This window comes from Dipodomys ordii, unplaced genomic scaffold (assembly GCF_000151885.1).
Source record: "Dipodomys ordii isolate 6190 unplaced genomic scaffold, Dord_2.0 Scaffold45, whole genome shotgun sequence".
NCBI classification, from domain to species: Eukaryota; Metazoa; Chordata; class Mammalia; order Rodentia; family Heteromyidae; genus Dipodomys; species Dipodomys ordii.
The window spans coordinates 12314929-12338767 of record NW_012267261.1 but is presented as its reverse complement, the minus strand read 5'-3'; the positions used below and the strand labels follow the sequence as shown (position 1 = coordinate 12338767).

At 35.8% G+C, this 23839-nt stretch overlaps 1 protein-coding gene across 4 annotated transcripts in view; it reads left to right on the top strand.

Annotated features, from left to right (window-relative positions):
* Nucleotides 1–23839, top strand: part of Stxbp5l (syntaxin binding protein 5-like) — a 176711-nt gene that overhangs the window by 21373 nt on the left and 131499 nt on the right. For all 4 annotated transcript variants that reach the window (XM_013019354.1, XM_013019353.1, XM_013019356.1 and 1 more), the window contains exon 3: nt 15134–15231. In XM_013019354.1, coding sequence (XP_012874808.1) covers nt 15134–15231 — 98 coding nt within the window. The remainder of the gene's footprint in view (nt 1–15133; nt 15232–23839) is intronic.

Genomic DNA, 23839 nt, shown 5'->3' with positions numbered 1-23839 from the left:
CCTGAGGTCTGTTCTTATGCCAATACCAAGCTGTTTTGATTACTATGGCTTTATAGTAGAGTTTGAAATTTGGTATTGATATTCCTCCAGCAGTTTGAACTTGGTCTCTTTACTCCTAGCACAATTTTTTTCTAAGTTATTCTGTTTCTAATTTGTTTCACATTTTTATTTTCTTTTAAAAATGGTTTTTGTTACTCCAGAGTCAAAATATTTTTTCTAGGAATAACTTTAATTTTGTGTAGCAATGTGAACGATTTTTAAGTTCAAAGAGATTTGATAGTTTAAAATAAGAAAGTTCTCTCCAAGCATGGTTTAAATTAAGTTGAAATGTGTTGAGCTATTAAGTAGTCTGAAGAGGCTATGTGTCAAGAAGAAATTACAAGATTTAGTTAAAGACAGTCACCATAGTAACAATGGTTTTGAGTTTTTTGTTTAAGTAGAAGTACTGGGATAGGAAGAAAGAGATTCTTAGTGAATAGAGCAATGCAAAGTTTCAGCTCTTGAAAAATGTGTAACAATGAGGCTTTGTTCATTTAAGGTTGATATTAACTAGAGATTATTTATTAAGTTGGAAGAGAGGAATGATGTAGTCAAGGTGTGTGATAAATTGAAGCAACAATATTGAGGACACCAAAGTTGCCAACAGAACCAGAAGTAGAGATTACACACACACACTATTAATATCACCTAAGATGGAAAAAATTAAACAGTGGCCACAGGACAAAATTATCTGGCCAGAGCAGATATTGTATTTATCATCATTTCTGTGTTTAATTGAATAACAAAGTTGATAGAACTGGATATCCCTTAAGGGTATACCCATGGTTAGGTCATGTTGCTGTATTAATTCTGTTAAAAATATTTTTATGTACATATACTTTTCAGTAGTAAGAATTGGAATTGTTAATATAGAGTTTAAGTGTGTATCCTTGAAGATATGTATTAACATATGCCTATATGATATAGGTGATTGTATGAAAGATAATGAGAGTTTAAAGAAGGTAGGTTAATTTGCATTTATGTCTCATTTTTTGAAGGCTATCCTCAGCAAAAAAACAAGTTACCAAGATCCTATCTTGTATGATGGCACAAGCCTGTAACCCTAACCAGACAGAAAATAGGTATAGAATCATCTCTGTCCAAGGCTGGTCAAGGCAAAAATTTGGACTTTATGTGAAAAATAATTAAAAAGGGCTAGATATATGGTATAAGTGGTAAAAAAAAATGCTTGCTTACCAACTGCCAGAAAAAGGCTTAGATTTATTTGGGGAGACAAAAGTATCATAGTCATTGATGGTACTGTGGTTTCAACTGCAAGCCTCAGCTTCTTAGCTGAGCCAAACATCTAGACCTGAATTTTTAAATCTATTGTTATTATAAAGGTGATGTGCAGAGGGGTTAAGTTATATAAGTCAGGTAAAGGATAATTTTTTTGGACAATGTCACCACTTTCCTGCCTCTCCCCACTCACAGGTTGTATAGTTCATTTTCAATATAGTATCCAGTGAGTACCATTGCTACCTTTGTTTACCTTTTGTCCCTCCATTTTTGTGCCTCACCTTACAATCCCAAAGACATATAAAAGAACAAACAGACCAAAAAGAAAGGAAACAAAACAAAACAAAACAAAAAAACTTTTGTTTTCATTTCCTGGAGTTCATTTTGATAAATATTATTATGTATGATTAGATGCACATAGGAATTTTACCTTTCTCTTCACTTCCCAAGGGTATCCTCCTTTGGTCTTACTATGTGTGAATGCCTAGAGATCTGTATAATTGAACATGGATGTAAAAGTGTCTTTATGGTATCCTGGCTGGTGATGTTCTGAGTAGATGCCCAGAAGTGATATTCTACCCCTGATTTTTGCTAGTTATTGTTCAGGTATGGGCACACACCTTATCTTGACCCACCTATGTTAGTTTTCCCAGTAAATGGGATAACAGGAACATGTCACTGCATCCAGTTTTCCTTGGAAATAGGTCTCTTGGATATTTTTTTTCTGTGAGGCTGCCTTAAACCAATAGCCCAACAGCTTCAGTATCCTAAGTAGCTAGGATTGCAGGGGTGAACCACCAGCATTCAATTCTTTATTAGTTTTGAAATCACAGCTAAACTCTAATGTTAGCTTGGATTTAGCAATTATTTCAGGAAGAGATGAGGCCTTGATCTCAAATTTGAAAGACTGGTAGATGACTGTACTATTAAAAAAAATATTGGGCTGGGAAGATGGCTTAGTGGTAGAGTACTTGCCTTGCATGCATGAGGCACTGGGTTCAATTCCTCAGCACCACATAAACAGAAAAAGCCAGAAGTCGTGCTGTGGCTCAAGTGGTAGAGCACTAGCCTGAGCTGAATAGCAGAGGGACAGTGCTCAGGCCCAGAGTTCAGGCCCACGACCGACCAAAAAAAAATATTAACATCATTAGAAACTTACTTGTCACTGTGTATAAATAACTGTTTCCATTATTTTACAAAAGATGCTTAGAAATTAGATGGTTTTAGTAACTTTCATCACAGAACAATAATAAAAAGTTTTTGAGCCATATAAACAAATAATTCCTTCTTGAGTACAAATTCTGATGGGATTTTGTTGTCATAGCTACAATAGAAACTAATGACATCAGCTCTGTTTTCCTAATAGAATACCTACAGTTGAGTTGTAACTTTCATAGTAATACAGAAACCTAGAAATATATGAATAGTATTCTGCTGTTTGTGGTGATTATGAATTGATATTGTTTCAATGTAACAAAAATATTTTGTTTCTCCAGACACTACTAGCCAGTACTAGAAAATATATTATTCAATAATAATGAATAAAAACCTTTGGTTTTAGATATTTAAATTTTTACTGTTATTATAAAGGTGATGTTCAGAAGGTTTGCAGTTATATAAGTCAGGTAAAGAGTACATTTCTTTTTGGTCAATGTCACTGCTGCCTTCATTCTCTCCAGGGAATTTTATTTCTTACTTTCTTTTTTTTCTTTTCTTACTTTCTTGTATTTATGTGTATTATTTTGTTTTCTTGTCTTACTGGATTAGAATGAATCTATAAAACAAAGTTGGATTACTAAGATGCATTTCTTATTCCTAACTTTAATAGAGATGGTAGTTTTTTGCTACAGCTTTTTGTTGATTGATAGTTTTTAGTATATTTGTTCTTATTTTTGTCATTGTTAATATTTATAATCTTCAAGTAATTTTCTTCTAATATTATTTTACACAAGATATTTATTTGCATTGACTGCTGAAGCTGAATCTTATGCTTTTTAGAAGCTATTGATATAATCATGTTCTAAATTTTAATTTTGCTTATTTAATAATGGAAATAAATATGATATTAAATTATCCTTGTGATTATTTATTTATTCACTGGTTTATTTATTTATTTATTGGTCACGTGGCTTAAAGTAAGGGCCTGGGTGTTGTCCCTGAGTTTTTTTTTTTGGTGAAGGCTAGTACTCTGCCACTTTGATCCACAAGCGCCACTTCCGGTTTTCTGATGGTTAATTGGAGATAATAGTCTCAGGGATTTTCCTGCCTGGGCCAGCTTGAACTATCATCCTCAGATCTTAGCCTCTTGAATAGCTACCACCTTGCTTTTCTTTTATTGTTATTAGTGTATAAAATAATAGGTGTGGTTACTCTCTCTAAATATATTTAATTAAATTAATTAATATATTTATTTTTCCAATCCTTGGCTTGAACTCAGGGCCTGGATGCTTGTCCAGGCCTATTTGTACTCAATGCTGGTGTTCTACCACTTGAGCCTCAACACCACTTCTGGCTTTTTCTGAATATTTTATTGGAGGTAAGAGTTTCATGGACTTTTTTGCTCTGGCTGGCTTCAAACTCTGATCCTTAGATCTCAGCCTCCTGAATAACTAGGATTACAGGCATCAGCCACCAGCACCTGGTTGGTTCTGATATTTTTTATCCATATTACTCATAACGTTCTTTTGTCCTCTCTCTTAGACCACTGATGCCCTCTTTCCCCAAACAGCCTTCCATTTTTAAAAGAAAATCTAGAGTCATCATTTCTGGGAAAATATACAATAACATGATGTTCTCTAGTTTCATCCTTTATCCAGAAAATGGCATAACTTCACTCTTTATGGCTGAATTATACTCCATAATGCATAAGTAGACCATATTTTCTTAATGCATTTAATGAGTACCTAGGCTGAGGTTCTGTAATTTGGTTATTGTGGATAATGATGCATTAACCTCCAGAATAGTTGAAATACAAGTCTGTATCCCCACACCCAATTTCTGGTCTTTTCAAAGAACCAGCTTTTTGTTTTATTCTTTCCATTGTTTTATTTTCTAATTTATTATGTCTGTCTGCTAATTTAGGATTTGGCTTGTTCTTATTTTTCTCATATTTTGAGCAACTCCATTTTTATTTGAAATCATCATAAACACATCCAATATAGCCTAATAGAAAGCCCCGAGAGATCAAGTAATTTGTCTTTATAAAATATTTGAATGAGTGGCAATTCAAATTTTTTGTAAATCTGAGAAAAATAGTATCATTTTTCTTGGCTCTGATAGAGTGCTTAATTATGAAAATATATAAAATATCTTGTGTTCCCGTGAATAAATAATATCTTTTGTCAATGAATTGTGTGAATGATTTAAAATTATTTTCTATAGTTTCTAGCAACTGTCAGGCATTTAATAGACAAGAGTTAATAGACTTGTTTGAAAGTTAAATGTTAAACATAATGTGTAATATAAATTTTAAGGGGGGAACAAAACCATTACAAATAAGCAGCACTGAAAATCTATACTATAATTGGTCATTAAGAGCACTAATAGCCTTGACGCATATCACAATTGACTTTTATACAATAATAATAATTTATCCTTTTCAAGTCTGGTTTTTACATTTTTACAATTTTTTTGGGGGGGTGGTCTGGTTATGGGGCCTGAACTCTGAGCCTGGGCGCTGCCCCTCAGCTCTTCAGCTCAAGGCTAGCGCTCTACCACTTGAGCCACAGCGCCACTTCTGGCTTTTTACTTTTTGCTTATGTGGTGCTGAGGAATCAAACCTAGGGCCTCAGGCATGCAAGGCAAGTGCTCTACCACTGAGCCACCTTCCCAGCCCTCCATATGAATTTTGAGGTTACTTCTATTTCATTGAAGAATGAGGTTGGGATATTGATAGGTATCACATTGAATTTGTAGATAGCCTTTGGAAATATTGCCATTTTCATGATGTTAATCTTCCCAATCCAGGAGCATGGGAGGTTTTTTCCACTTCCTAAATTCTGCTTTAATTTTCTTTTTCAGGTTTTTAAAGTTTTCATTGTAGAGCTTCTTCACTTCTTTAGTTAACCCCTACATATTTTATTTTTTGTGGGGCTATTACAAGAGTAATTGCTTTCCTGATTTCATCCGCAGTCTTCTCATTGTTGGCATACAGAAAAGCCATTGATTTTTTTTCTTTTCGTTTTTTTTAAAATTTATTTATTTATTATTTATTGTGAAAATACTGTACAGAGAGGTTACAATTATATGGGCAAGATAATGAGTACATTTCTTATCAAGCAATGTAGCCTCCTCCTTTGTTTTCTCTTCCCATCCCTTCCTTTCCTCCCACCAAAGTTCTATAGTTCGTTTTCGACATAACGACTTGTACATCTCATTGTACATCTCATGGCTCAAGCAATAGAGCACTTGCCTTGAGCTAAAGAGTTCAGGGACAGCGTCCAAGCCCAGAGTTCAAGCCCCACAACCAACCAAAAAAAAAAGCCATTGATTTTTGAGGGTTAATTTTATATCCTGCTACTTTGCCCAAGTTTCAAATCAGCTGGAGTAATTTGAGAGTAAAGTCTGTGAGATTCTTTAAATACAAGATCATGTCATCTGCAAAGAGGGTGAGTTTTACTTCTTTCTTCCCTATTTGGATCCCCTTTATGTTTGCATCTTGTCTTATTGCTGTAGCTAGGCATTCTAATACTAAGTTGAAGAGAAGTGGAGAGAGTGGGCATCCTTGTCTTGTTCCTGAGTTTAGAGGAAATGGCTTTAGCTTTTTGCCATTAAGTATAATGCTGGCTGTAGTTTTGTCATACACAGCCTTTATTATATTGAGGAATGTTCCAGGGATTCCTAGTTTTTCCAGAGCCTTCATTGAAAAGGGGTGTTGAATCTTGTCATGTGCTTTTGCTGCATCTATTGAGATAACCATGTGGTTCTTATCCTTTCTCTTGTTGGTGTGATGAATTATATTAATTGATTTGTGTATATTGAACCAGCTTTGCATCCCTGAAATGAATCCTGTTTGATCATGGTGTATGATTCTTTTCATGACTTGTTGAAGTCAATTTGCCCAAAATTTTGTTGAGAATTTTTGCGTTGGCGTTCATCAAAGAAATGGGACTATAATTCTCTTTCTTTGATGAGTCCCTGCCTTGTTTGGGGATGAGGGTTATGATGGCGTCATAGAAAGAGTTTGCTTGCAAACTTTCACTTTCAATTTCACTGAAGAATTGGAGGAGTATTGGTGTTAGTTCTGCTTTGAAGGCCTTGTAGAATTCCGCTGTAAATCCATCTGGTCCTGGGCTTTTCTTGGATGGGAGGTCTCTTATTGCTGTTTCTATGTTGATGCTTGATATAGGTCTGTTAAGTAGGTTTAACTCATCTTGGTTTAGTTTCAGCATGTTGATATTTTCTAGCAAATCATCCATTTCAACCAGATTCTCAAAATGATTAGCATAAAGGTTTGAGAAGTATTCCCTTATAATGTTCTGAAACTTGGTTGTTTCTGTGGTGATGTTTCCATTCTCATCTCTGAATGCATTTATTTGGGTGTGTTCTCTTCTTTTTCTGATAAGATTTGTTAAGAGTTTGTCAATTTTGTTAATTTTTTCAAAGAACCAATACTTTGTTTTGTTCTATTTATGTTTTTTATTCTAATTCATTTAATTCTGATTTAATTTTAATATTTGTTTCTGTCTACTGGATTATGGGTTAGCTTGCTGCTTTTTTCAAGGAGTTTCTGATGTCTCATTAAATTGTTGGTTTCAGGGACGGGAAGGTGGCTCAGTGGTAGAGTGCTTGCCTTGCATGTATGAGGCCCTGGGTTCATTTCCTCAGCACCACATAAGCAAAAAGCAAAAAGCCGGAAGTGGTGCTGTGGCTCAAGTGGTAGAGCATTAGCCTTGAGCTGAAGAGCTGAGGGACAGCGCCCAGGCCTAGAGTTCAGGCCCCATGACCAGACCCAAATAAATAAATAAATTGTTGGTTTCAGTTCTCTCCGATTTGTTGATGTAGGAACTCAGAGCTATAAACTTGCCTCTGAGTACTGCTTTTGCAGTCCAGAGGAGCTGGTAATTTGTATGTTCATTTTTGTTGAATATAATGAACATTTGAATTTCCTTTCTAATCTGTTCGATGACCCACTGGTTGTTCAACAGTGTGTTGTTCAGCCTCCATGTGTTACAGGACTTTCTTTGGTGGCTCTTGGTGTTGAGTTCTAATTATATTCTTTTGGGGTTGGAGAGAATACAAGGCATAATTTCAATGTTTCTGAATTTGGACAAGTTTGCTTTGTGACCTAAAATGTGGTCTATTTTGGAGAATGTTCCATGTCCTGCTGATGTTGCTGGGTGAAATATTCCATAGAGATCTGTTAAGTCTAGTTGGTCTATGCAGTTGTTTAGATCTGAAGTTTCTCTTTTGAGTTTTTGCCAGGTTGATCTATCCAGTGGGGGTAGTGATGTGTTAAAGTCCCCAACAATTAATGTCTTTGGATCTATGTGAGATTTGAGGGAGAGTAGTGTTTATTGGATAAATTTGGGTGCTCTTTTGTTTGGTGAATAGATATTTAGAATTGTAATATCCTCCTGACGGAGAAATCCCTTAATTAGTATGTAGTGACTTTCTTCATCTTTCTCTCGAATTTTAATTTGAAGTCTATTTTATCTGATAATAGGATTGCAACTCTTGCCTGTTTATGGGGTCGTTTACTTGATAGATTTTTTTCTAGCCTTTCACTTTCAGAATATGTTTGTTTTGTGGGCAATATGTGTCTCTTGAAGGCATAAGATAGAGGGATCCTCCTTTTTGATTCAACTAGACAGTCTATGTCATTTAATTGTGGAGTTAAGTCCATTAATATTGAGAGTTAGGATTGAGAGGTGTTTGGTAGTTCCTGCCATGTTATCCATCTACTTGGGGACTGTGAAACTGGGTTCTTCGTATGCTTCTTGGATTCTCAGTTTGGGGGCTGTTTCTTGGCCTTTATTGTGCTCTTGTTGGTTTTCTATGTGTAGGACATCTTTAAGTATCTTTCGTAGGGCTGGTTTGGTGGAAATATATTGTTTCAGGTTTTCTTTACTATAGAAGCTTTTTATTTGACCTGTTATGAAGGGGAGTTTAGCTATGTACAATATTCTTGGTTGATAGTTGTTTGTCTTTAAGGCATGGCATACATCATTCCAGGCTCTTCTTGCTTTGATTGTCTCTGCTGAGAAATCTGAAGTTATTCTAAGTGCTTTCCCTTTATAGGTGATGGTCTTTTCTCCTTATCAGCTATAAGGATCTTGTCCTTGGTCTGAATTGATCCTGTGTGGATTATAATGTGACAGTGGGATGTCCTGTTCTGGTCTGGTCTATTTGGGGTTCTAAAAGCTTCTTGTATCTGAATAGGCCTATCTTTTTGCATGTTTGGGAAGTTCTCTGTGAGGATCCCATTAAATAAATTTCCTAGACCATTAACTTCTGTCTCTAGGTGCTCCTCTATACGCATTTTCTTCAGATTAGGCCTTCTGATGGTGTCTTCTAAATGTTGAATAGATCTATCATATTTCTTGGATTTGTCTTAGATAGTTGTATGTTCTTTATCTATAATATCTAGGCTGTCTTCATCCCCAGAGATTCAGTCTTCTGCATGGTCTAACCTATTGTCAAGACTTTCTACTTTGTATTTATTTCCTTTCCTTCTAATTGGTTGGCTTTCATGGCTTCAAATTTTTGTTGGAACTTTGTTTTAGATCTTGTATTAACTTCTTTAGTTTCTTAATTTGTTTTTCAGTGTTCATTCTCAAATCCCTTAGTTGATTGGTTATGGTTTCATTGGACTCCCTTTCCTTCTGACGGGCTCCATTCAGCATTCCCTTTGTGACCTCCCTAGATTCCTTAAGCTGTTTATGGATTCCATGAATGCCTCCATTGGTCTTTGTCTATTCTCATCCTACTCACACAATTCCTGTATTACTCTTTGATTAGCTTTCTCATGCTCATGAAATTCCTGTATGAATCTTTATCTATTTTCAGCCTGCTCATGCAATTCCTGTATTAATCTTTGATTAGCTTCCTCATGCTCACAAGATTCTTGTATTAATTTTTGACTAGCCTCATTATGTTAACGAAGTTCCTGTATTAATCTTTGGTTAGCCTCATCACACTCCCTATCAAGCTCACACTGAGTCCTTTGCAGGCGTTTAATATTTTCATTCAGCATGTTTACCAGTACTGTTTGTAGGGCTTTTTGGGAATTCTCCTCTGGATCATTCATTAACTGTCCTGTCACCTGATTATCATGAGTGGGAGTTGAGATACCTGGACTTGCCATTTTTCTTGTGTTTCTCTGGCTTATTCTGCCCATTTGGTATGAAAGGAAAACCAATTTTGCTATAGAACATTATTTTAATGTTTAAGCATCAACCAGAACCCTGTAATTGCATAGATTGATTGACATAGTCAAAATGAGTACAGATACAATCTAGTTCAACAATCAACTATGGGTTAATGGACTAAGAATGTCAAAGATGGAGTCAGCAGAAATTAATATGTTTAGGGAGAATTGTGGGGAGAAAATAAGATTAGAGGAACATGGAGAGGTAAAAGGAAACAGTGAATTTAACCAAGACCTAATTTCAGAGAGGAAACCAATAGAAGGAAAGTAGGAAAGAGATAAAAAAAACTAGAAAAAATGAAAAAAAATTAAATTTAACAAATAAAACACTTAAAATTATATAAGTATAAGGAAATAATACTGATAGAGGAAAAGGATAGAAAGAGAGCAGAAGAGAGATAAAATAGAAAAATTAAAAATTAAAAAAATAAAAATTAAAAATGAAACAGTTATATAAGTATAAAGAAATAATACTACTATTAAAGGAGTTAAGGCTAAGGATTTGCAAATTGAGTCATCAATTTTTGAATTATGCATGCACACAATGAAAGATAAAGGCCTAATAATCAACGACAGGTATATATCTGGGAATGAGCAGAACAGCAATTAATTCACACAGACACACACACACACACACACACACAAAGACCAAGCTGGGAGCTGGTGGCTCATGCCTATAATCCTAGCTTCTCAGGAGGCTGAGATCTGAGGATCATGGTTCAAAGCCAGCCCAGGCAGGAAAGTCTGTGAACTCTTATCTCCAATAAACCACTCAGAAAACCGGATGTGGCTCAAGTGGTAGAGTGCTAGCCTTGAGCTGAAGAGCTGTGGGACAGCGTCCAGGTCCAGAGTTCAAGCCCCACGACTGACAAAAAATAAAAAATAAAAAGACCAAAAGGGAAGAAAGTAAAAAGAGTTTAAAACAAACACACACTCCCCCCCATACACATAAAATAAAAATTATGAGAAAATAGAAAAAAATTACAACATAGCTAGAAAAAAGAGTTCTTTGATTCCCTTGGGGTGTGGGACCTTGTAGCTCCCATGTCTGTAAACAGTCTCTTGGTGGAGTCTCTGGTTTGCTTGTGGTGTTTGATTTTCCTGTGCCTTGATTGGTTTCTTAAGTCAGTTTGCTTGAGGAGGCTGAAAGAAGCTCTACCTTACCCAGGACTTTATGATCCTCCTCCCAGGCTAATTCAGTGGGAGGGAGATCTGCTTTGAGTAACACAAAAGAAGGAGATGGCTGTTTCCTCTAGCTTGGAGTTGCTGAGATGAAGCTATGTTTTGGGTAGGGTTGAAGCCTGTGAGCAATCATTAGATTTTCTCTGAGGGGCTAGCTCCTAAGACACTCACAGAGCCCAGTCTGAAACCATTTTCAGGATTTACTGAGTTTCAATTCTTTTTCTTTTACCCCTCCTGCTGCTGGGTCTGGGGCCTATGCTGCAGTGGGGAGGGGCAGCCTCTGGCTCTGTTTACCCAGTGAAGAAAGTCACTCCTTGATGGGTGGAGCTTTCTCTGCCTGGGAAGGGCAACTTTCCCCTGGGTGGAGCTGAGCCCTGCAAGTCAGGTTCCTGTGATCTGTTGAATGGCTCCTATTGTCTTCTTCCAAGCACTGAGTTGCATGCCAGCTGCTCTGACCGGGTTTTTGTCAGTATCAAAGGTGGAATTCTTCTCCAGTGGTGGGGGAGAGGCTACCTTCTCACTGATGCTCCAAGAGGAGTGAGGATGTCTTAGGGTGTATTCACGCCTGTCCCTTGGTTTCTGGCCATCCTCAGTCTGAGACTGTCTGTGATCAGCAGGATGAAGATTTCTGCTCCTTGTCAGTTCTTGCTGGCAGTGAGTAGAATCCACTTGTGCACCACCTCTGGCACCTTTATTCTGGGCTCTCGCTGTTAATATGAAGGCCTCTGCAGCAGCCGCCGCCGCTGCTACCGCAGACACCAGCAAGTGCTTAGATCTGTCTCCTTAACAAAGGTGCCTGGATTTTTCCTCTCTGGCCAAACTCTGTACTATAATGGGACACTGAGTTTGACTCTCTAGTCTAGGACTTTTCACTGGAACACTAAAACTGCTTTCTATGCAAGAGCTTGTTTAGCCTCCATCTTCTCCTCTGCCATCTTCCTCCAGACTCCTCATCAACTTTTCAATGTTAAACCAACCTTGAATTCTTGAGGTAAATCTCACCAGATCCTAATACATACATACATACATACATACATACATACATACATATATATATATATTAACACAAAGAAATAACATAAGTTTATTTTTTTATTGTGAAAATAGTGTACAGAGGGGTTACAATTACATGGGCAAGATAGTGAGTACATTTCTTATCAAGCATTGTAGCCTCCTCCTTTGTTTACCCTTCCCATCCCTTCCCATCCTCCCTCCTCCCCCCACCCAATCCTCCCCCCCACAAGTTGTAAAGTTCATTTTCAACATGACAACCTGTACTTCTCATTGTTGCAACGGGTCCACCTGTATCCTTATTTAAACGAGTTGTTTTTCCCCTTCCCCTCCACAAATTATACTGACATCATATACAGTGAAAGCAGGGGTTATACTGTGGGGGGAGGGACATACAAAGCAACAAAGAAATAATCATATAAATGCGTTAGAAACAAATGCATGAAAGAAAAAAAACACAAATACATATCTTAGGGTTCATTGTCCTAACATCACCTTATCTGATCTTTTCTGCTTGACTCATACATATCCTAATACATATATTTTTATTTATTGCTAGAATGTATTTGATAAAATTTTGCTAAGGATTTTTGTATATAACTAAGAGTTACCAGTATTTAGTTTTTTCTAATGATGGCCTTGCCTGATTTTGTTATCAGGATTAATACTGTCCTCAGAAAATGAGATATAAAATGTTTTCATCTTTTCCATTATTTTGAAGAGGAGCTGTATTCTAATATTTTATAATTCATATTGCTCTGAGAAATATTATGAATCTCTTCCTTTTGATATATTTGTATTTTTTAGTTTAAATGAGGAAAAATTTTATGAGAATCAAGAGGTAACTTACCCTAGGCAAGGATCAAAATTAGCAATTGGGGGGGTATACATTTTTACTAGACAGAATACCATGCATTCTTTAATAGATCCTAGGAGAGAAGAACATTATGCTTTGGTTACCAATTTCATCAGCGGACAAAGATCAATTCTATACTACTGATTTTGAACAGAAGTCCAGACACTTCATCCCATGTCATTTTGATATCAAGAACTACAAAGACAATCAGCTTTAATAATGTCTTTCAGTCCCTCAATGATCAACAGTCTTTCTGGATAGCTGTCACAGAACATTTGGCTACACCAAACCCTCTCATGGTTTGATATTAAGAAATAGATCTTGCCAGATGGGTATTAAAGGACTGCATTCATGAGACAACCTTTCCCAACACCAATCTAACTAAGAATTCTTTGGAGCATATACAACAGTAGTTGGCTAATAGTATCAACAGTGGTTGGTTAAGAAAAATCAAGAAATATTTGTATTAAAAAACAAGTTAGAGCCAGGCACCGGTGGCTCATGCCTGTAATCCTAGCTACTCAGGAGGCTGAGATCTGAGGATCATGGTTCAAAGCCAGGTCGGGCCAGGAAAGTCCGTGAGACTCTTATATCTCCAATAAACTACTAGAAAACCGGAAGTGGCACTGTGGCTCAAACGGTAGAGTGCTCTCCTTGAGCTGAAGAGCTGAGGGATAGCTCCCAAGCCCAGAGTTCAAGCCCCACGACCAACCAAAAAAACAAAACAAAACAAACAAGTTATGTGACCTTTGGCTAGATTTAAATACAATTAATTGTTTCTTTGTGTGTGTAGCAATACTGAGATTTTCAAGCCCACTTCAGAAAATCTTAGCTGACCTTTAGCTTTTTTGCTTAAGGCTAGCACTCTACCACTTCAGCACAGCTTGATTTCTAGCTTTTTGCTTGTTAATTGGATGAAAGTATCCCATGCACTTTCCTGCCCCAGTTGGCATAATAACTGATCCTCAGGTCCCAGACACCCGAGTAGCTAGGATTACAGACGTGAGCTATTGGTGGTGTTTCACCAAGATATATTGTTGAGTGGAAATAACAGTTTATATGTATATTATGTAATATGTATATATGTACATGCTCATAGATTCTTTAAAAGAAAAATTATGTAAAATTACATAAATTGTTCCAACTTTTCTAGGGGAATAAAAGTTTTAGATTGACTACATGCTCTGATTTGTCTTTCTGTCTTTCAATACTTCCAGATGCGGTATTATATAATAAAATACTTAACTTAAAAATAGTTTGTGGTATCCTAAATTCTTGGATAAACTTGATATATTATGTCTTTTTTCTGATCTCTCTGAGTCCTCTTTTCAAAGTTATAGCATGTCCCATTTTGAAATTAATTTCTAACATTAGATTTACCTTTTCATATGTCAATCATTTCTCTTTAATGAGGTTATGAAAGTTTTATATCTTTCTTTCTTTTTTTGTTTTCCATTATATAATTATGAAAGCTTTTAACAACACAAAAATTGAAAGAACCTAAATTTGAACACTAAGGTGTATGGTCTTGCCTCCTAGATTTGCTAATAGTTTTAGCTGTCTTCACTTTATTATGTATCTATCTGTTCTCTCCTCCATCTATGAATATTACTTTGGGGTGCACTGTCAGGTTGAAGATGTATACTTTAGCATTTCAGAATGTATCAATGATTAGAATTTAGTATTTTTTAAATAATTTTTAAGCTTTTTGGAGTACAACTTACATACAAAAAACCCCCAAGCCTTATTATTCTCTTTGATAATTTTTAATAATACAAACCTTTACCAAAATGTAGAACACTACTTTCACTCAGCAAAGCTATTTCATACTATTTCCTAGTCAGTCCTCCTGAAGATAACGAAAATTCTGAGCTTTCACTATTGATTAGTTTTGCTTATTCAAAGTTTAATACAAATTTATATTCTTCATACAGTATAAAGTTTTTTTTGCTTATTCCTTCTTTCATTTAATATAATGTTTTTGAGAATCACCCATGATGCTGTATTTAAAATCTATCCATAGTTTATATCTTTCAATTGCTGAGTGGTATTTTATTCTGTATACCACAGGATTTAAAGAAGTTCTTATGACAGACACCTGTATTGTTTCCAATTTAAACCTGCTAGCAAATCATTTCTGGAGGCATCATTTTAATTTTCCTAGATGTATAGAGAGAGGAATTACTAAGTCATTGGGTATTTTATTTTATAAGAAGCCAAAAGACATTTTTCTAAAATAGCTGTAAAATGTCATATTTTATACTTTCATCATCAATATGTGATGGTTTAAGCTATTCCTTATCCTTGTCAACATTTGAGAATACTTTTTTCTTTTAAAAATAATTATAATCATTCTGGTCATGCTGTAATGATATATTATTTTCATTTTCATTATTTGTTCCATGATGACTTTCTTTGTATTATTTGTTCTCTTTCAGACAGTTCGGCATGGTTTTCCTTATCAGCCCACAGCAATGGCCTTTGATCCAGTTCAGAAAATCTTAGCTATTGGGACAAGAACAGGTGCTATACGAATGTATCCTTAATTATTGGCTCATTATTCTCTACATAAGTAAAGTTCCTTTAACATTTTAGGTAAGTAAAACATTTTTGATCAAATAAAGGTTATTACATCTTTAGAAATGAATAAAATTGTAAAAATCTATGCTGCCAAATTTATTGGCATATTTTAAAATTGTTATTATACAGGTGCACAGAAGGGTTATAGTTACATAAGTTAAATAAAGAGCACATTTCTTTCCTTCACTCTCTCCCAATTTTTCCCTCCCATCCTCACCCACAAGTTGTATAGTTCATTTTTTAGATTGTTGTGTCTATGAGCACCATTGCTACATTAGTTCACCATTTGTTCATTTCTGTGTCCCCCACTTACCCAAAGACTAATAAAGGAACAAACAGGAAAAAAATAGCCACAAGAAAGAAAAAGACCTCTTGTTTCTATTTCAAAAATATTATTTTACATAATCAAAGGCACAGAGGTGCCTTTTTGTTCCTCTCCTAAGAATATCTTCTTTGGTCTCACTGTGGGACTGTAGATTTATCATGTCTCCATATGTTTTAGATCTAGTGTCTGCATATGAGAGAAAAACATGCACTATTTGTGTCTTTGAGATTAGCTTACCTCACTTAACATGATTGTTCTACATCCGTCCATATCCCTGCAAATGACGTAATATTCTTCCTAATATGTATAGGCACCACATTTTTTGGATCCACTCATCTGTTGTAGTGCATCAGGACTGTTTCCACAATGTAGTTATTGTGAATAGTACAGCAATGAACATCGATTCGTAAGTGTCTGTCTATGGTATCTTGGCTCCTGATGTTCTGGGTAGATGTCCAGGAGTGGCTGGGTCATAGGGAAGATCTATCTTTCATTTTTTTGAAGAACCTCCAGACTGCTGTTACTGTACAAAGTGGTTGTACTAGTTTATGTTCCACCAACAGTGAAATAAAGTTTCTTCCCCTCCACATCCTTGCCAACATTTGTTGTTCAAATTCACAATGTTGGCCAATCTAACTGGAGTGAGATAGAATATCAGCGTTGATTTGATTCATATTTCCTTTATGGCCAAGGATGATGAGCATTTCCTTATGGTTTCTTTGCCATTCTTACCTCTTCTTCTGAGATGTCTCTCCTTAGCTCCTTTGCCCATTTAGCTTTGGGAGGGGTTAGTTACTTGAGCTCCTTTTGTATTTTGGATGTTAGGCCTTTGTTGGATGTATTGCTGGTCAAGACCCTCTTCCAGTCTGTTGACTTTTTCTAGTTTAGGAACCATGTCCTTTGCTGTACGGAAACTTTTTAGTTTGATGTAATCCCACTTGTCAAGTCTTTTTCCTATCTGCTGTGCCCTGGAACCCTTTTCAAAAAGTTTCTGCCTATACCTATGAGTTCTAGTGTTTCTCCTACTCCCTCTTGCAGTAATTCAGTTTCAGGTCTGACATTGAGGTCTTTGATCCATTTTGAGTTGATATTAATGCATGGTGACAAACTGGGATCCACTTTTTTGGGGGGGGGTTCCGGTTGTGGGGCCTGAACTCTGGGCCTGGGCACTGTCCCTCAGCTCTTCAGCTCAAGGCTAGCTCTCTACCACTTGAGCCACAGCGCCACTTCCGGCTTTTTGCTTTTTGCTTATGTGGTGCTGAGGAATTGAACCCTGGGCCTCATGCATGCAAGGCAAGCGCTCTACCACTGAGCCACCTTCCCAGCTCCGAGGGATCCACTTTTTGTGTTCTACATATGGTTGCCCAGTTTTCCCAACATCAATTATTGAAGAGGCTGCCTTTTTTTCCACTGTATATCATTGGCTTCTTTATCAAATATCAGATAACTTTAAGAATAAAGTTTTATTTTCAAGTCTTCTAGTTTTCTCCATTCATCTTCAAGTTTATTTTTGTGCTAATACTAAGGTGTTTTTGTTATTATAGCTCTGTAGTAGAGCGTGAGGGGTAGATTGTGATACCACCAGCATTGCTTTTGTTGCCTAAAATTGTTTGGCAGTTCTAGGCCTTTTGTTGTTCCATAAGAATTGGATTCTCTCTCTATCTTAGTAAAGAATATCATTGGGATTTTGATAGGATTGTATTGAATTTGTAGATCACTTTTTGCAATATGACCATTTTCATAATATTCTTCCTATCCATGAACATGGAAGGTCTTTCCATTTCCTGTTGTCCTTTATGATTTCTTTCCTTCTATAAAACTCTTTCGCTTCCTCAGTTAGGTTTATTCACAGATACTTTATTACTTTTTTTTGAGGTGATTGCAAATTGGATTGTTTTCTTGATTTCCCTTGCTGCTTGTACATTATTGGTATATAAAAAGGGTACTGATTTTTGTGGGTTAATTTTGTATCCTGATATTTTGATTATTGGCATATTTTTAATATCTTTAATATCAGTATTGGTGTCCCTTGTTTAATTCTTATTATTGGTAGTCTGTGTATTTTTGTTTTTGTGTGTTTGTGTTTTTCCTTTTTCTGAATCTAGCTAGAAGTGGATCAGTTCTACTGATTTTCACAAATTATCAACTTTTAGGTTTTTGGTTTCCTTTGTTTTATTTCATTAATTTCTGCTCTGGTATTTTTTACTTATTTTTATTTTTTTCAGTTTGTTAAAGATTGAAGCAATATTGAGAACTTTCCTTTTTTCCTAATATTTGACACTAGTTCCATAAATGTACTCTTGGCTGATTTAATGTTATTCCAACTTTTCAAATTAAACCTTTTATTCTGAGATAATTGTGGATTTATAGGTATGTGTAAGAAATAATATCGAGAAATCCTATGTACTCTATCATCACCCAATTTCCTCCAGTTGTAATTTTTACTAAACTACAGTATAATATTACAGCCCGAATATTAATATTGACACAGTCAAGATATAGGACTTTTTCTGTCATCAGAGGGATTCCTCATTTTGCCTATTTATAGTGATATTCTGTTACTCTTGACTTCTCTATCCCATATCTAAACTCTTAACAACCACTAATTTCTTCATTTTCATAGCTTTGCTACCTCAAGAATGCCACATAAATGGAATGATACAGTTTTCATAAATGTCCAAGAGTACAACTGGGGAGTAATCCTGGAAGTTGCATGGTTTCGATTTTTTTTAAAAATGTAGTTTAGGTGGGGACTGGTGGCTCATGCCTGTGATTCTAGCTAGTCAGAAGGCTGCGATCTGAGGATCACAGTTTGAAGCCAGCCTGAGCAGAAAAGTCCTGGTGTGACTCTTATCTTCAATAAACCACTCAAAAACTAGAACTAGTGCTGTGGCTCAACTGGTAGAGTACTAGCCTTGAGCACAAAGAGGCTCAGGGACAGTGCCTAGGCCCTGAGTTCAAGCTCCACAACTTACAAAAAAAATAAAGAAGAAGAAGAAGAATGTAGTTCAGAGTTATAGTCATAATATCACCATCCTTCTTTGTATATAGTTCATCTTACAAAGCTAAAACACTGCAGGGGGTATCACAATAACAAATTTCAAGCTCTACTATACAGCCATTAACAAAAACAGCTTGTTATTAACACAAAAATAGACCCGAAGACCAATGGAGTCGATTAGAAGACCCAGAAATAAAACTACAGCTGATATTTGACTAAGGAGTCAAAGACATACAGTAGAAAAAACATAGCCTCTTCAACTATTGGTGCTTGGAAAAATGGGCAGCCACATGCAGAAAACTGTCACCGTGTACTAACATCAATTCAAAATGGATTAAAAACCTCAGCATCAAACCTGAAACTCTGAAACTACTCCAGGACAAAGTAGGAGAAACACTAGCACTTACAGGCACAGGCAGGAACTTCCTGAACAGAGTCCAAGGGTCACAACAAACTGGAGAGAGACTTGACAAATGGATACCTTTAAATAAATTTTCTGCACAGCTAAAGACACAGCTACCAAACTAGAAAGACAGCCAACCAACTACGAAAAGATATTTACCAGCAACATATCAGACAAAGGCCTGATATCCAATATATAGAGGGAGCTCAAGAAATGAATCCCTCCCAAATCTAACAAACCAATCATTAAGTGGGCAAGGGAGCTAAAGAGAGACTTATCAGAAGAAGGGGTTCAAATGGCAAAGAAACACATGAGGAAATGTTCATCATCCCTGAGATACCACCTTACCCCAGTCAGAATGTCCTATATCCTAAATTCAGACAAGGACAAATGCTAGTGGGGATGTGGAGAAAGAGGAACCCTACTGCACTTCTGGTGGGAATGTAAACTAATCCAACCACTCTGGAAAGCAATCTGGAGGTTCCTCAGAAAACTAAACATAGACATACCCTTTGACCCAGCCATACCACTCATAGGCATCTTTCCTGAGCAACAGGAACCAGGATACAACAAGGATACCTGCATTTCCATGTTCATTGCTGCACTGTTCACAATAGCCAAGATATGGAAACAACATAGATGCCCCACTACAAGTGAATGGATCACAAAATTGTGATGTAAATCTATATATAATGAAATTTTATACAACAATTAGAAAGGATAAAATAATGGCATTTGCAAGGAAACTGATGGAACTAGAACAGATCATGTTGAGCAAGGTAAGCCAAGATCAGAGAGACAAATGACACATGTTCTCCCTGATATGCAGATGTTAAAATTAAAATGCAATGAGATATGACAAAGTAAAATGGGACTCAAGTCACCCATACACATGAGACCAAAAGAGTATAGTCTCAGGAGAAAAATACCAAATTGAAACACCCATTCACCCCTTCATTTGTACATAAAACAATAAGCATACTGAAAAGAACCCCAAAGATAAGGAACAAAGGACCTCTTCTTAAATTGTCTTATCATTTTTAGATGATTCTGTATTCTTTACCTCATTATGGTGTAAACACAGGCACATCTGGGGGAAAGTGAAATAAGTAGAAAGTGGATGAAAAAATGCAACAGAGGGGCTCATCAGCTGCACTGGACATTGATGAAAGTAAACTAAACAACTCAAGGGCAGCGATGGGAAGGAGGGAATGAGAGAGAGGGAACAGCTGATACTGAGCAAAAGGAAAGAAATGTACATATCACCCGATTTGTAAAACAAATAATTTTATTCTTGAAGATCATAGACTTCATAAGCAATGTAGATTTAGATAATGATGACTATCATTGTGAAGATTAAAATGTGTTTGTAACTTTAAAATAAGTTAATTTAAAAAAGAAATGTACTCTTACCTGACTTATGTAACTGTAACCCCTCTGTATGTCACCTTTATAATAACAATAAAACATTTTTTAAAAGAAAAAAAGCTAAACTGCTGGACTATGTATGGTGCCACATGCCTGTGATCCTTCTACTTTGTAATTGGAAATTAGGAGGATCATGGTTTGAACCCAGACAAAGAACAACAAAAACATTAGTAAGACTCTAGTCTCAACCAAACAAGCTGAGTTTGGTGTTATAGCTGTAATTCCAGCCATATGAGAAGTATAAATAGGAGTAAAAGGCTACAGCTCCAGGAAAAAAGTACAAGATGCTATCTGAGAAATAACTAAAGCAAAAATGGGCTGATGGTATGATTCAAGAGGTAGAGCACCTGACTAACATAAGGCTTTGAGTTCAAACCATACTACCTCCAAAAAACAAATGGAAACCTCATAACAACTAAATGATAACTCCAATTCCTCTCCTTTCTTAGCTCTGGGCAATGAAGAACTTCATCTACTATGTTGAATACAAATGAGAAAGTTGTAAGCCTTTGATAATCTTGATCTTAAAGGAAAAGCTTTTTGTTTTTATAGCAATTGAGTTTGATGTTTGGTGTGAGTTTTCCTCTGTAATCCTTACTAAATTGAGATAGTTTCTTATTGGTTTATTGTTATTTTTTTTACATATGGAAGTATGTTGGCAAATGCTTTTTTTACTGCTTTAAGTAAGCTGATTGGGCTTCCCTCCCTCCCCCCACATTTTATTAAGTGGTGTATTACATTGACTGATTTTCATAGGTTGAATCATCCCTACATGCCAGGAGCAAATCCCCACAGGTTATATATCTTGTACTTTCTTTGACTTTGGAATCAGACAAATGTTGGTGTCAAGAATGAATTAGGTATTATTCCCTCATCCTCAAATTCCTTTATCAATTTGTAGCAGTGACTTATTTTCACTTTTTTTTAGTAATTTAGTCTTCTTTTGTCCATCTTGTTAAAGTTTGTCATTTTTTATCTTCCTAAAGAATCAATATTTGATTTTAATGATTTTTCTCTGTTATCTCTAATCTTTATTATTATTTTTTCTTTGTTAACTTTGTTAGTTTCCTACTTCCTTAAGTTATAAACTTAGGTTATTGTTTTTATACATCTTAAAAAGTATTTATAGCTATACATTTATATTTATATCTATATGTTTCTGTCTTAGCACTATTTTTGCTGTTCCCATGAGTTATGGTATGTTGTATCTCCATTTTCATTCATCTTTACAGTTTTTCTAATTTATCTTCAGATTTCTTCTGTCCATTAGATGCTAAAGTTTATTAATTTTTAAAGTATTTATGAATTTCCTACTTTAACTTCTCTTGCTGATTTCTAATTTCACTATGTCTGGAGAAGATTTTTTTGTATGATCTCTTATCTTGTGGTCTACTGAAACTTAATTATTATCCTGTCTTAAAATCTGTCCTGAAAAATGTGTCCATATACAGTTGAAAAATACGTGTATTCTATGGTTGTTGGTTGAGTAACCTGTTTTGTTTTGTTTTTTGGGGGGTCCGTTCATGGAGCCTGAACTCTTGGCTTGGGCGCTGTCCCTCAGCTCTTCAGCTCAAGGCTAGCGCTCTACCACTTGAGCCACAACACCACTTCCAGTTTTTTTTTCTTTTTGCTTATGTGGTGCTGAGGAATCAAACCCAAGACCTCATGCATGCAAGGCAAGCGCTCTACCACTGAGCCACCTTCCCAGCTCAGGTTGAGTAATCTGAATATGTTCATTGGATCTAATTTGTTAAGTCTCTTCTTTTTTTTACTTGTGTTCCATATACTTATGTTCTTCTATCCAATATTGAGAACAAGGTATGAAAATCTGAAGTGATTTTTTTTTTTGCTTTTTTGTTCAAGGATGCTGCCCTACCACTTGAGACACACCTTCAGTTTGTCAGGTTTATTGCTTCATATGTTCATATATTCTTGCTGTACTAAATTTCTATTAATATTAAAATATCCTTCTTTGTTATACCTCACTCTAACTTTTATTTTACAGTACTGAGTTTGAACTCAGGGTATTGTGCTTGCTAGATTAAGCTAGGTAGTCTACGACTTGAACCATGCCCTCAGCTCTTTTAGCTGTAGTCTTTTAAAGAAGGGTTTTATTTTTGTGTAAGGTTAGTCTTTTTTCTATTGTGAAAATACCATACAGAGGGGTTACAATTACATAGCAAGGTAATAAATACATTTCTTACCAAGCATTGTTGCCTCCTCCTTTGTTTCCCCTTCCCATCCCATCCCACCCTCCCCTCGTTCTTTCTCCCCCCACCCACGCCAAAGTTGTAAAGTTCGTTTTTCGACATAAAGTCTTGTACATCACATTGTTGCAATGGGTCCACCTGTATCCCTATTTAAACAATTTATTTTTTACCTTCCCCTCCACAAATTATACCAACATCAAATACAGTGAAAACAGGGGTTATGCTGTGGAGGAGGAACATACAAAGCAACAAAGAAATATCTTATAAATATGTTAGAAACAATAGCAAGAAAGAAAAAACATTTGAGTTCTTATCTTGGGGTTCATTTCACCTAACATCAACTTATCTGACCATTTCTGCTTGTCTTAGACATATATTAGTTATAACTGCAGTCCGTTTACCTCTGCCCCCTGCATAACTAGTATTACAGACATGAACCACCACACCCAGCTTACTTACTAAGATGAGGTCTGCCTAACTTTTTGTCCAGACTGACCTTGGATCATAATTTTCCTGACATTCACCTTCTAAGTAGCTGAAATTACTGGGGTGTGCCACCATGCCCAGCTCTCACAACTTTTTAATTTAAGCACATTTTATCTGATATTAGTGCCATAGTATGAATATGATTTGTCTCCTTTAAAAATATATTAAGTTTAATCTCCATGGTGAAGTACTGAAGGAATCATCAAAGCATGTACATATTTATAAATCTATGCCAAATTATGTTCTATAAGTTTGTACCATTTTACATTCCTGGCAGCTGTGTGTGAGAGGTTCTAGAATGATTCTGTACCATTCTGGTACATTTCATTGTTTGTTTAAGCTGTTTTGATAATTTCATATTAGCAATTGTGATAATTCCCATTTTCTTCTTGACTAATGATGCTGAACATCTTTGTTTGCTATCTGTATGATCTCTCATTGAAATGGATGTTTTTGTCTTGTGCCTATTTTATATTTGGGTTGTTTGAGTTTTTTGATTTTGCATCTACTTTGTTAGATATGTTTACATTTTTATCCTATTCTTTAATTTGCTGGTAGTATCTTTCACTGAGTCTAGTTTATCAGTTCTTTTATAGATAATGTTTTTGATATTACTTGTTAGCATTCTTCACCAATCCCTGGAATGTTAATGATTTTCTCTTGTTACAAAAAAATTATAGTTTTACATTTTATATTTAAGCATGAATTCTG